The sequence below is a fragment of the Symphalangus syndactylus genome, chromosome 11, assembly GCF_028878055.3.
Source record: "Symphalangus syndactylus isolate Jambi chromosome 11, NHGRI_mSymSyn1-v2.1_pri, whole genome shotgun sequence".
Classification (NCBI taxonomy): Eukaryota; Metazoa; Chordata; class Mammalia; order Primates; family Hylobatidae; genus Symphalangus; species Symphalangus syndactylus.
In genome coordinates, this window is record NC_072433.2 from 66,017,485 (window position 1) to 66,032,642 (window position 15,158).

General features: G+C 43.9%; 1 protein-coding gene across 4 annotated transcripts in view; it reads right to left on the reverse strand.

The window, feature by feature from the left end:
* Nucleotides 1-849: 849 nt before the first annotated feature.
* Nucleotides 850-15,158, reverse strand: part of LHFPL2 (LHFPL tetraspan subfamily member 2) — a 160,877-nt gene continuing 146,568 nt past the window's right edge. For all 4 annotated transcript variants that reach the window (XM_063612166.1, XM_063612165.1, XM_055299194.2 and 1 more), the window contains one exon: nucleotides 850-5,115. In XM_063612166.1, the coding sequence (XP_063468236.1) occupies nucleotides 4,859-5,115 (257 nt within the window). In that variant the 3' untranslated portion in view covers nucleotides 850-4,858. The remainder of the gene's footprint in view (nucleotides 5,116-15,158) is intronic.

The window sequence follows — 15,158 nt, forward strand, 5'->3', positions numbered from 1 at the left end:
CGGGGGAAGCACATGGGAGGATTCCCCAGCTTCTGCTGAAATTCGAGCCAGGGTCCATTCTCGTGGATTAACTTTTGGGGAATATAATAACAGCTGAAAAAGCAATGGAAATTTTCTAATTTTTCTTGGGTTATTCAAATCACGATTATTTGGACAACTGTGTGTGGTTTTTTTAAACTGATGTGTGGGTAACTTTGTCAGCTTTTATTAGAAACCAAAACATAATTTCAACTGTCATAGGCCCTAGATCAGGGGAAGAAATTGCCTTTTTGTATGAAATAATAAATGCTTCATGGGATACAGAGAGTTGAAAGCATTGAGAAGGGTATTTAGTGTCATTCTTGAGTTTATAAATTAGAATTCCACCCATTCTGGATGAGGCTTTATATGGCCAGGATTACCTTCAGGAAACATGGATGTGGAATGGCACCGTATCATTGGCTTTTATTTTTAGGGATGTTGTTGGAAGAGGAGGATGTGTCTTTCAATTAACTTTTCCCCTTGTCATTGTTACATATTTATGTTTGAAAATCCCTTTTTAATACTTCAGAGCATTTTCATATTTCATAGCTTTACTTTAAAATTAATATATGTTTATAATACTTAAGATGTTTTTCCTATTTACAATTGTGTTGATGCTTCTTCAAGGAAGAAATACATACTTGACGTTAAAGATAACCCAGGGTAGGGACATATGTGTTACTAGTGAATGGGATAGTTTAAAATACCTGAATATCTTTTTTCCATTTGTCAATCTTACATGTAAGTTAATGTTTAAAATAAATGTTGACTGATAGGTATTTTCTTGATTAGATTATATACATCATATTGAAGCCAGTATACTCAGACTTGAAAGAATAAGAATGAATTTGCAAAATCTGGTTTAATTAAGATCTGGGGAGGGGAGCACACTGTGAAAATACATATGCACAAGAACCAAATCAATGCTAGACAATGTATTAGTTTACAATATAATAGGGTAACTACAAGTTTGAAGGCTCAAATTGAGTCCATCAGCTGTAAATACAATTTTATATTTGGCTCAAGTGGCTGTTGGATATCAAGTGGTGCCGAGTCCCTCCAGAGCACCTAATGACCCCCTCAGCCTTGGAAGGAGTTTCACCACAGTCTCAGAAGAAATCCCAGTTGTGCCGTTTGGCCCTTGGGAGTCATTGCAACCCCAATACAAATGCCGGCCCAGGGATTTCCAGTGGCCACAAGTTATTGCACAGAGAGGTCTGTTCTAAGCCAGACTCTTACAGCTAAGGAGGTGTGAGATTAGCCCTTAAATACTGGTCTAGCATTAGCATGGTCTATAAAAGCATGTTAAGAAATAGCTCCTCAGTGATTATGTACCAGCTACTAGTTATCCTACTAAGAGAAAAGGCAACATGGCAGCTTCACATTTCACATGAAAGACTAGCATTAACTGGGCCTGGCGTGCGGGCTTAACTTTGACACAACTCTAGTGATTATTTTAGACCCAGGAAAAAATGATTTCATACCAGTCTTTTCTTCACATAAGATTTGTGTAGCATTAAAATTATGGGTTACTGAATAAGCCATGAAGGCAAAAATGTGGAACTCTCCTTTGCCAAAACAGAAACATCCCTGTTTTGACTCCTGTCCAGTTTCCAAAACAACAAAACATACATACACCTTTGTTATTGCACATCTTTCACACAAACCTGTGTATGTATAATATACATATATATTTTTAAATATGCTACACATAAAAAAAGACTATGGCACTTTACAGAATATATGTTTAACAAAGATCATTACACCACAGATGTTTGAAAACTATACAAAAACCCTTATACAATTAATGCAACATTGTTTGAATTATTAGCACACAGGTTTAAAGAATCCACAGAATCCAAGGCAAATATATTTCTGCCTCAGAGTTCATTGAGAAGCGCAGCCCATCCCATCCCATCATGAGACTTTCTTTAAGCACCAATTCAGGCAAAATAAATAAGACTTTCCTGGTAGTAATAATGGTCCTATTTATTAGAAAAACAAGTGTGGGCCAACAATCTATTTTTAACATTTCTTTCTAGCATATTCCTCATACCCAGTGGCTTTTAAACAGCTGTGTGGAAGAGTATGGTTTAGACTAGCATGATTTTAGATGGTCCTTTCATCCTAAGCCTGGCTAATGGATTCAAGGTTTAAAAGTCCCAACATTACCTTTTTACTATTTACTAAGTCAGTGTTTAGGTAGTTTTTAGTGGTTTGGGGTTTTCTGTGTCTGCATGCCTGTGCTTTTGTCTTCTGTTGCATTCAGATTAATAACATAAACACTGTCAAGTGAGTTTATTATGGCCAAGAAATCACACTCCCTTGTGACTGATCTAGAGGTACACTGCCACCGTAGCCAAAGAGCAGGTGATGGACATGCTCGGAGGATCCTCTGAGCTTAGGTCTTAACTTGTAAGGACACTGAGATTGTAAACCTACTGTCAGAAAATGGTTTCTCTATCCAAGAAAGAAAGAAAAAAGTGAGGCCAGGCGCGGTGGCTCACGCCTGTAATCCTAGCACTTTGGGAGGCCGAGGCGGGTGGATCACGAGGTCAGGGGATCGAGACCACAGTGAAACCCTGTCTCTACTAAAAATACAAAAAAAATTAGCCAGGCACGGTGGCGGGCGCCTGAGTAGTCCCAGCTACTCAGCAGGCTGAGGCAGTAGAATGGCCTGAACCCTGGAGGCAGAGCTTGCAGTGAGCCGAGATCGCGCCACTGCACTCCAGCCTGGGCAAGAGCAAGACTCTGTCTCAAAAAAAAAAAAAAAAAAAAAAGAAAAAAAGAAAAAAGAGTCTTCTGATAAGTTTATGGAAAAATTTTGTGTTTTTCATCAAGATTTGTCTGATGAATGGGATTGCTTTTAATGAAAATTATTGCCAAGGTTTGAGAGAGACTTGGTTAGAACATTATAAATGTACACCCAGAGACAGGAGCTTTGTCCAGTGGCTCCTCCAGCCTCTTTCTGTGTGGTGGTAGAGATATGGTTAAGGTTTCCTAGGCTGCTATGAAGATACCCGTTTTTTTCTTCACTAAAATCACAGGATTTACATCTCACTCACTTTGAATTTTGGTTCAAGAATGGGAAACTCATTAAGACCTAGTTCCACATCTCCCACCCCTTTTGCCCTTAGCCCTTAATCTGTGAGAGAAGATGGTTTCTTATATAGGCCAAACACCAGAATGTAGTAAAACTTTGGTTGTCCCATTCCATCTCTGTGTAATTATCTGTTCTGCACCAAGATATGGTGCTTTAGACTCAGACAGCTTTAACATGACTCACTTGGGGCAAGGTTGCAAAATCTGAAATCAGGGTTGTATAGCTGGTAGCACAACACACAATACCTTGTCCACAGAAGGTACTTTTTCAAAACAAAGTCAAAGTGAGCAGATTAATGAACCCAAATACCTACACTTTTTCTCCTTCCAGAAATCTGGCAGTTCCATCTCACTTTCTTAAAGTGCTAAGGAGTGTTTCTGTATCATGATACAATTTTGAAGCTCCCATAATGTCAGAGTAGCTTGTTTCTGCGCTGCTGTGGTCATTCTGAGATACTATCTTCCTGAATCAGTGATATTGGTAATTTATGGAAAGTAGATTAAAAGCCCCTGAATCCTTATTCATAGTGGTATTTGATTCTTTTTGTAAACAGATGTAGGCAGTGCTGTGACCTTGATCTAGCTCCTCTTTTTGAATTAACTTTGTTCTCTGTGCTTTCCTGGAATTAAGGTCTTGGCTGCAGTTCTTCAGTTGCAGCAATTTAATGTTATCTCAGTCTGCTTTCAGGATCAACACCAGTAACTACAAAAACTTAACTCCCATAACTAGCTTCTTTTCGTTGTAGAATGCCATTCTGCTACTGTCGGGATTGGAAATAGAGCTGACTACAGCATGGTCACCAAACAGGGAGGAAAGGTCTCCCCTCAAGTGCCGAGATTCTGGCAGGTCCTCCCGGTGAACATCTGAATGAGCCACAGCTAAGCTTGGAGACCTCAGACCCTGGAAGGAGGAAACAGAGTGAGGTTTCCTTTGGCAGTCAAAGCACAATCCTAACCTTAGAAGAAAAGGGACTGGGCCAGAACTGGTGCTAGCCTGGCTGCTGGGAAGAGGAAAAAATACGTCTTCACTAGGAAGATTTCATATTTTTGTTCTCATATGATTGTATAGGTCCTTATTGTTTCTTTACTCAAATTTCTAAAATCTCTGGAGTGACAGTTCAGTTGATCCACCTTACCCTAGGATTCAGCCTAGAATAAGTTCCACAGCATGACTCCACACCATCCCTGCTGACCCCTTTGGTCAGCTAAGCAAAAGACAGTGTCTTGCTGTGCCCTTTAGCACACATCCTGTCCCCAGTAAAAGTTTTATAGTTTTCTGTTCGTTGGGGACACCTTGAAAGAACAGAGGAAAACAAAAACTCCAACCCAAAACCCCATTCTGAGGCAGAGATGCTCACAAACGAGCAGTGTTGGAGCAGAAACAGCCTGCAAATCTGGCAGACGGTCTCTTCCGTTACCAGAGAAACTGCTGCCCTAATGATTTAGATTATCCTTCATTGAACCTGGGGGAGATGGGGTCTGACAGAACTTGGCAATTCCAGGTCAGGGATTATATACTATTTTCATGTTCCATTCCTTATAACGTGCACTGCAGACCGCATGTCCAGTAACTTTGCGTAGCTGGATGTGGCCTCTCATTGGTCCTGTTTAAGCCTCGGGCCGTGGAACGTGGCTTTGGTAGGTAAAGGTTAGTTCTCCACTTGACTCAAATGATGAAACTGTGGACTGTTTCACAAGATTACTCAAGGGAGAAAATGGCATTGTCTCTTCCAAACTAAAGGAGGCATATCAGGTTTTTCCCCTCTTCAATTTCTTCCTGTACTTTGTCACTAGAGGTTGCAATTTCTGCTTGTGCGGAGAAGACAGCACAGATGAAAGTGAGGACTGTGCCCCCGATGGCGGTATAAAAGGCCCAGCCCAAGGAGCAGTCTCCAGGTTTGTAGGCAGATGCATAATGTCCACAGTAGTCTACGGCCTTCTGGCAACCCCAGCCAGCAGGGTAGAGTATCAAACCGAGGATAAGAAATAGACCTGCAGGACAAAAGAGAAAACCGATTAGAAAATCCCCATGGTGCTACAACTGTCCAGATCTGTTGTAACTGTTACTTGATTTGCTTGCTTTGGGCAAGGGCATCTATTCTGCAATAGAAAGTGTTAGGACTGTTTAATGCAAACTAATCTGACCTGATCGAGAAGTATCACATTATTAGAAATATTTTCAGCCACTTTTTTACATATTGGAATGTGAATCCACTAAAAATTTCTCTTCTAGAAAAGCAGACTGGAACTTTTCTTCTTCTTAAGACAGAGTCTCAATCTGTTGCCTAGGCAGGAGTGCAGTGGTGCAATTGTAGCTCACTGCACTTGAACTCCTGGGCTCAAGCTATCCTCCTGTCTCAGCCTCCCAAGTAGCTTGGATTACAGGCACACACCACCACACCTGGCTAAGTTTTTAAGTAGAAATGAGGTCTTGCTATGTTGTCCAGGCTGGTCTCAAACTCCTAAGCTCAAGTGTTCCACCCACCTCGGCCTCCACCATGCGTGGCCAACTTGTTACTATGTATTCCCAAAGGGCTTTTGGTGCACTGAGCATTTCTCTTTTGGTCTAAGGCAGATGTTGGTAAACTGAGGCCCTCAAGCCAAATGTAACTTTATAAGTTTTATTGGAGCACAGCTGTGGCCATTCATTTTTGGAAGCCTACGACTGCTTTGCTATGGTCTGCAAAATCTAAAATGTTTACTGACTGGCTTTTTGCAGAAAGAGTTTGCCAACTCCTGGCCTAAGGAAATTCACACAGAACCATCTGATGTCAACCTGATTAAATGCAAGAGCAAGGGCCACGAGGGAGACCAGGTCTTTACCTGATTATTAGTGCTTTAAGTAAGCCAGATATTTCTGTATTTACATACACATTTACAAACAAATTGCAAACTTTGTAAGGACTTTCTGTGTACTTTTAAGAGAGTAGACACTAATAAGCTTTACTTCCATTTTGCTGACCCTACTACTTGTCATTTTAAACACGTATTTTCCTGTTCTTCACAGCATTACTGCTCACTATATAACCAGAATGCATCACTTGAGTTATTTTTCCTGCCTAGTCCCACCAGAGCTAGGACTAGGGTGAGCCACAAAAGGAGTCACTTGCTGACCTTCAGGTATCAGCCCTGTGCCTGCAGTGGGTGCCTCACCCTGGCTGCCAGTCACATGACAGCAGCTCCTCCCAAAAAAGCCAGAGGCCTGAAATGACAAAGGCAACCTAGGCCCCCCAGATTTTACCCAGTAAAACTTTCTTGGTAACAGATCTTCTTTAGGCCAGGTACAGTGGCTCATGCCTGTAATCTCAGCACTTTGGGAGGCTGAGGCAGGTGGCTCACGAGGTCAAGAGAGTGAGACCATCCTGGCCAACATGGTGAAACCCCGTCTAACTAAAAATACAAAAATTAGCTGGGCGTGGTGGCACACCTGTAGTCCCAGCTACTGGGAAGGCTGAGGCAGGAGAATCGCTTGAACCCGGGAGGTGGAGGTTGCAGTGAGCCGAGATTCGGCCTGGCGAAAGAGTGAGACTCCCTCTCAAAAAAAAAAAAAAAAAAAAAGCAAGATACTGCAAGAGGAGAAGGAGGGCAAAAACCTTTTCTCTGAAAAATTCAACCTGTGTAATCAAGAATTTTATATCATAATCAAAGTTCCCACTTTTTAGATACCTGGGAATATCATTTCTATCCTTGTGAATTAATCTTGGCTCTGAGTTCTCTTTCTTTACCTACCTTGACTGAAATTCTCTGGGTTTACCCCACCAAAGCTTCTAAGTCATTTACAGCAACTTCCCCACAAAGAAAACATGACTGACTTTATGGCAGTATGAGGCCTGAAGGAAGATTGGGGACAGTGTTTCAGCTCACACATGACAACTTTCATAGTGGTCTTCATCCTGTGATGGTGTCCAGCTTGGCATGTGACTACCAGGGCATTTTGGGATCTCAGTATCTGCACCCCATCCCATTGTTCTTCTCAGAGGGCCTCAAGGGACTTTGTAGCAGGGGTGGAGTAGACGGAATCAATTCAGATGCTCAATGTCTGAAGAGGGGTGATTCACAAGGAAGTCTTTATAACCCCGTGGCCCTCTCTATAGATCTGAGTGGTGGGAACCCGGGAGGCAATGAGTTGCAGCAAGGAAATGTGATTGGTGCTGGGAAGAGCAAGTGAAGCTGGAGAGAGGCTGTTAGAAATGAGCAGCAGCCAGTTCCCCCAAGGCCAAGGCAGCCAGTGCAGACTCTTGGTCCTCTAGAATGTGGAAGGTCCTGAACCACAGCAATGAAAGGGTAGAAATCAAGTAGCAGAAAAGACCCCATAGTCTAGTGTGAGGACAGGAGGCTAGAACACAAACCAGAAATATGGTGGACCACAGCAGAGACTCACCAAATTAAGAGGTGATTCCGTTAATAGTTAAGAGCTCTGACTTTAAGAGTTTTAATCCAGGCTCTTTCCTCTATGAGCTGACTGACTGATGTACGATTCCTCACCTGTAAAATGGACTAATCCATCACTCATAGGTGGCTGTGAATCGTGAAGTCTGTTCTACCATCGTAACAAAACTGGAAACGGACAATGAGCCTGAACACAGGTCAAAAGCCCTCGGCAGGCCCCTCCCACGCAGAAGCAGATCAGCTCACTGTTAAGGGCATATTTTGAGAAGTATAATAATTTGTGGAGAGAGGAGACCCCCAGGCTACATTCAGTACTCTTGAAAAAATATTCTCCATCTGAACAGAGGTTTGTTCAGCTGAGATCTTAAATGATTTAACCAATTCTTAAATATTTCTAAGGCCTATGATAAACCCCAATTAATCTTGTCTGCATCCCACTTTGTTCCCTATGAAGCCTCCCCCCAAGGTATGATGGGGACGTTAATAGTTTTCTCCCTCCAGGTCCTAAGGTGCCACTCTGGTGTACCCTCCATGGGCCTTCTGTACAATTTCCCCCAGCCCGGCATGCAAAGGCGCTTTTGAGTGTGCGGCAGCCTCTGCCCTAAAGCTCTGAGTGTAGGCCTGAGGTGAGGCAGCATTAGCTGCTCTTCCCTTTAAAAGACCAAAGTGTTCATATTTTTTGTTCCAATTCAACATTAACTGCACATTGCTTTGTATTGTATGTGCACTTTAATATATTAGGGACAGAAGACAAAGTATGGAGTTTGCTGTCACATACCAGCTCTGCCACCTTGTGCCAGGCTCTGGCTAGTTGTAGGGCGCAAGAAATACCTTAATTTGGCTGTCTTGGGTTCTCTGGGGAAGCAGGCACGTTTTACATCACTTAATACAATCCTTATTTTTGATAGCATCAGGCTCCTTTCCACAGTGTGCTGAGCCCAGCCAGGAGCATTTAATTGCCCTGAGGCGCTCCCTTTTCTAATGGCTCAGGTGTGACTGCTGAGGGGCTTCAGGCCATCTTCAGATCTTGTGGCTGTTCCTGGCTCAGTTTGTGAATAAGGAAAGCAGGGAGACTCTTGCTGTTGTTTAAATCACATAAGGGTGCCATGCTTGTGAGCCTGTGGAAAGCTTCAGCTTGAATATTTATAAGCCCACAGGAAAGTCCATGTGAGAGAGTAATACAAAGTGGGCGAGGTATATCTGCCCCGTGGGTGTGAAGTGTGCCAACCACACGCTGCAACCTGGGCAGCCAGCCCCGACAAGCACAAGAGCGCCTTAACCCAGGGCTCCGTGGGGCAGTGGAGGAAGTCACCACTGTCCACTCTGCCCTGACTGGCGGGCCACTGCTCCCAGTGCCCATCACAGTTATCATTAACATAGCCAAGGCCATGGAATAGGGTTTGAATCCAGGCTCTGCCCTCTATGATTCCTCACCTGTAAAATGGACTAATGTCTAAGAGAAAACTGGGCCTTCAGGTAAGCAAAAATAAATTTTTTTTTAAAAATCACATTTATCATTTCTTTGGGTATGTAGATAAAGCCTCTTCTACCAAAGGAATCCCAGCAAGATCAGTGACTCGGGTGTCCCTCTGTGGTGAATGCCACATGTAGTCCTCCCCTCACGAGGTCCACAGTGGGAAGCAAAGCTACCTGTCTGAGCCCAGCCTGGCCCTGGTTCTCCACTGCTCTCAGGCCGAAGCAGCTTCAGAGCAGCCTGGGCAGGAGTTCCTGGGCCCTGACAAGCATCCCTCAGGCACAGACTTCATCCTAGCAGTCACAAGAAACTGTCAGTAGTTGATAATGTTTACCTACGAGAATTTCATTTCATACGACTCAGCCTACTATTTGATGATTATCCATCTCCGTCCTAGACTTTATGCTCCATGAGGGCAGGGATTTTTGTTTATTTAGTTTACTGCTCTAATGCCCGTGCTTAGAATGATGCTGGGCACACAGTAGGCCCTTAATAAAAACTTATTGACAGTGCAATTTGCATTGTAATAAAATATTTCTAAACCACAGTGCCCATGGAGGAAATCAGTAAAATAACTGAGAGATCAGTCAGTAAGAATGAAATGTGTCTGTCAGCAAGAAAGAAAATGGAGACCCTTGGGTGGTTGATGTATCCTGTTCTAGGCCTGTGAGCCCTGGGGTTTAAAAGCAATCTTGTGCCCTGAATTCCAAATGGGCTTGATACTAATAAGACAATTAAAATCAATAACTTCTTCAATGGGCATATGAGACAAAGGCAAGAGAATACAGTAACAGATAAGAAGTTTGCTGGAGACTTGGAATGGTTTTTCTGGTACTCAATTTGGAGTACACTCAGGGACTATCAACTTGGTCATAGGTTACGTCCAGAGGCCAAATGGAAGGTAAAGGATGCTTTGGACTGGGCTTCACATGACAGCTGAGCCAGAAAATGGTCTAATCTCCTTTTCAGCTATTAAAAAAGCAGTTCCTGAAGTGAGGCCACCCTCTCTAGTAGTCTCTGGGGCCCTGCCATCACCTTGCCTCACTGCACTGTTGTTTTGGGGGTGTGTTTGTGTGTTGTGAAGGGCAATGGAAAAAGGAAGGGACTAGGGCTGTGGGCATTTATTTTCTTCTGCCTGGCATCTCTACCTGATTCATGACTGGGTCGCAGCAAGCCCAGCTGGGAGGAAGAAGAAATGGGGGGAGAATGACACTGGCCAGCCACCAAAGACAACGCAGCCACCATGGAAAGAAGCCATATGTCACCTGGAGGGCTGGTCACCTCTGCAATGGCTCAACTTGACAGAATGGTGCCCTAGAAGGTAACAATTTCCATAACCTTAAAAGACATCTAACATCCTCATCCCCGTGTTCTAACAGCCTCATTGTACCGAGGGGGTTAGAAGACATTAGCATCTGCTGGCAGTGGAGGGGTCACATGATTCAACCTCATCTGTAGAAGATAAACAAATGAAAAGCCGATGGTCGGTCACTTGGACTGCCCAACAGGTGCCACCTCCAGCTGGAGACAGAGCCTTGACAACCTCACCGATGGTCATGGTATTGCATTAGGATAGCTGGTGCTGGCCCTCCGAATCAGCTGGGCACCAGCCATCCCAACGCAGCACCTGCCACACCCCTCTGCCATTTTCATATTTTCCTCACAGAAGTTGTATCTACCTGTGCAGGAATCTTCAGAGTTTCTTTGGGGAATCTAAATATGTGGTTTGCATTTAACACAAATAATCGGACTGGGCTCTGTGAGGGCAGAGGCTACACAGAGGACGGTTTTATCACTGTGTTCCCAATGCAAACATAGGAAACACACCAGGAAAAAGCCAAGTCACAGTCCTGACTTCCTAGCAACATTTTGCACTGACTGTGATCAGACCAGTCACAAATTTATGTCTTAGGTAAATTTTTAAAATACTGCCCTGGAATCAAATAATGGGATATCAAATACTTTTAATCAAATCCCTTAGGTGGGAAGAAAAGCATTTCCATAGTCCTGCCAGTCCCCCAGTTTGGGGAAGGCTAGATGTTGCTGCATACAGTGAGTATTTCACTGGGTCTGAAGGTGACCACGTCAATCTTTCACAGCGAGGGATGCTAGGAATGGAGGAGTCAACTCGGAACCACAGCTTTTCAGCTTGTGAAGAAGTGGGATAAGGCTCCGTGGTTATTTCACAGCCTTTCTCTGGCCACCCCACCCCCTCCACATCAGTCACGATTACTACCCTCCTTCACCACCTGCTGGCCAATGGATGGGACTCAAGGTTTCTTGTCTTTGTGGGTCACCAACCATTTGTACAGAAAAAGGTCATTTTTCCTGCCTGAAAAGTGAGCACTACAGGCTGGCTCTTGTTGCGCAGAGTAACTGTCTGAAGAAGTGAGTCTTTAGACACCACACTCCCACTTCCCCATCACGCAAGCTTCCAGACTAAATATTAAAGACTAGACCTCAGCTTGCAAAGGAAATTCTGAGAACAGAAACAAAAGAAGGTCACCTGTTACCACTACCAGCAATCTGTGGAGAAGCCACCGCTGAGAGGGCCAACACTCAGCACCTTTACTAGGTCGAAATCAAAAACAGCTTATTCTACAGCTATGAAATATCTGAACGTCTCTGGAGAGAGTTCACAGCAGACAATTGACAGCAGATGTAAAGTACCTCTGATCAACGTGGGCCTCACTTAGGAAGTTCCCGAGCATGTCCACGGAGTGCATGCCATGTGCTTGCCTTCACAGACCATTTATGGATGGCCATGGCTGGGTTATAGGAGTGGGATGCTGTAGGGTTTCAGGGGCTGGTGATAGTCAACAATCTGGTCACACTACACACATCACCATTCCTCGAACAGGGGCCTGTTATTCATAGTGACCCCCTGGACGCTCACGCATCTGGGCATGCTCGCCCTCATTCCAATGCAAGTGTTGCCTCCCCGGGAAATGTTTGTCACCACTTCTTGCCACAGGGTTATTCTTGTGTTCCCACCGCCTACGGACATCCCTCTTGAGCTCTTTCTCACTTTTAAAAATTCATTCAATAGCTGTTTAATGAGGGCATTACTCAACCCTGATGATACAACAGTATCCTAGTGGGACTCAGCCTCTTGAAGCAGAAAAGCTTTGGTATCTCCCATACCCAGCACACTTCGTGACACTTTTTAGGAACTTGGTTATAGGTTAATTAGAATCGATACGAATTCTAATGAGACATTACAACTTTGCCTTAACATTCATTGATAAACCTGCTAGGTGTGGCACACAACTAGGTCAAGAGTTCATATTCTGTCTGTCTTTGAAATAGCCGGCCATTGGCCCATTCAGGAACATAGCAGACCATCTAACTATTAAACATCAATTTCTCTTATAACATTTTTCTGAAAAAATAAAAATCCCTCTAGTGTTTTGTGTTGGTCCGCCCTGTGACTCAGAGGGCTGTGGATCTAGCTAAGTCTGAGCCCCAGCCCTTGTTGACCCAGCACAGCTCACTAAAGCATAATGCCCAAGGGCTGCCCTGCCACTAAGTTGCTTCCTGTATTCCATCTGACACAGCTTAGACAGCATTCCAGGCTTTTCAGGGAGGACAGCTTCACAAAGTACTGATGGTACTAGAATAAAGGAAAACTCTGACAGGACAGTTATTCTCATATGAATTTAAGATCATCAGCCAGTGCTCTGCCTCCAGATGGGAAGCCTCACTGGCCTTTCCTTCTTGGTGTTCTTTGCTGTTCCCCCTTTACCTTTCCAGTCTAAGCACAGGGGTGCCCAGGGCTCACTCCTTGGTCCTCCTCCCTATCTACATTCCCCTCCTGATCACAGTTGGTCCCATGGCTTTAAGTACTACCCCAAGCTGAGTTTTCATTTCCAGTTTTGAACTCCAGATGTGCATATCCAGCTGCCTACTTGGCCTCTACTGGGATGTCTAGCAAGGCACTTGAAAATTATGTCCAAACCAGGACTCTTGATTTCCATTCCCCACTCAAAACCTGTTCTTCACCTTGTCCACCTCATCTCAGCAAATGAGAGTTCAATTCTTAAGACGTGCAGGTCAGAAACCTTGCTATCATCTTTGACTCGTTTCTCAGAAATCCCACATTACTCTATCGGCAAAGCCTGTAGGCCTTCATTCTAGCTGTTCCCTTTGCCTGGAATGTTTTCTCCTGATACCCACATGGCTAACTCCTCTATCTCCTTTAAGGCTGTGGTTAAATCTCAATAAATCCTACCCTAACTATCTTCAACATTCCCTCTCACTATTCCAGCATACCCCGGCCTCTCTTACCGGGCTACACCTTCTCCCGGCTCCTCTACCCTATTGCACACTACCTTTTAAGATACTATATAGTTTACTTATTTTGTTTATTGTCTGCCCCCCGCCAGCTTGAATGTAAACTCCATGAGGACAGGGAACTTTATGCAGTTTGTTCTTTGTGTCCCAACTGCCTAGAACAAGGTCTGACATGTAACAGGTGCTTAGTAAATATTCACTGATTTGAATGGATGATGAAAAGATAATGTGATGTGATTATATTACATTTTTAAACAAAGCCATTGTAGAAAGTTCTTGACAAGTTTTTGAAATGGTTGGAGGAAAAGCTTCAGTTTGCAATTCTGGGCAACAGAATGCCAGCTACACAGTTACTACTGAAACACATGTGCAGACCAAACCACAGGACTGGTCTTTTGCATAACTGCCTGCACTGAAAACCTTCCTGGCTACAGAAAATAGCTGGTTGTTAGGAAATCACATAGAAAAAAGTAGTCAGTTGATTAAATGTAATACACTTTCAGGTATCTAGAGACCAGCCTGAGTCTAGGCTCAGATCTCCGAAATTGTTTCCAGCTTGGCCCGGCTGTGGCAAGGACAGCTGCCAAGACAGGCTGTGGCTGACCTGTGAGAGCCGGCCAGGCACTGGCCAGGAGAGGAGCAGCACGCGGGAGAAGGACAGGAAAGGACAGGTGAGAGAAGACAAAGGATACGTGGGGGAATGAGATGAGCCATGGTCACTTGTGAAAGAGGCAGGGTGGTAAATATTAGAAGCAGTGTGAGCCTGGAGAACGGAAACCACCACTGCGAAGGTACTGGCACTATGAGCAGAGGATGCAGAACTGTTCAGCCCAGGAAAACGCCCACTCCTCTTGGCAGCATTGCAGATCAACCTCTGAGGGTGGGGGTGTGTTTTTCTGTTTCCAGTAGATGTTTAGAAGTCAGGCCATCTGTCTCAATCAAGTGTACAACAACTGGTGACTGAGTAATAAGCATCATCTCTGTGTGTGGTTAATGCTCATCTGTGTGCTTCCCTCTCTTTTCTAAGTCTTTAATCTTTCCCCAAGTCATCTTCCATGCTGATAGTCGGAAGTCATTCTGGCAGCCCCTAACAGCTATTTGTAGGCCACCGACTGTTGTTAGGTGGAGATATTTTCTCTTTTACAATATCCCAAGTTAAACTGTCAGACAGTCTGAAGGCTGTGCTTTGAGGACGGCACATGTATCAGACCACATCCAGTTCCCTCGCCACTGAATTTGCCATTAAGATATTCTCTTCCCAAAGACCACAGTGTGAACCTGCAGACTTCCCATGTGCAGGGGCTCTGGAGACACTGCAGTACTGATCCTTACTCACCAAGACAAGAGACACCTTACTTCAGAAGAAAGAGACATACATGATACAATTTAGAATGAATGTCTTGGGTAAAAATAATAAAAAGTGGATAATCATCTATCTGGAAAACTATCCAGTAAAAAACAGAAGTCTTACTGTGACATAGATGGACTCATCCCATTATAAAACAGCACTGGTTCCAAGACAGGCTGGAGGCCTGAACTGCGATTCCACTGGAACCGTGTTGACAGTGTAAAGAGTGTTCCTATTCCTCAGTTTCTATGTCTCCAGTCCTATCCCCATCTACACTCAGTGCCTCTTACGCAGTCCTCTACACATATGGCAGTGTTGACCAGCTTCACATACCATTTCTGACGCCCATTTCCTTTCCAAGCATCACTTCTTTGGAAGAACCTTCTGGAAAGGTCTTCTATAGTAAAAATGATAGATTCCAAAGATGAAATGGAGATGAAACTATAAACACCCTCCCCCAAATTTATAATATACATTCACAATGGATACTTTAGTTGGAAGTTTGTAAAGATGATTAGAACCCTTTAATGA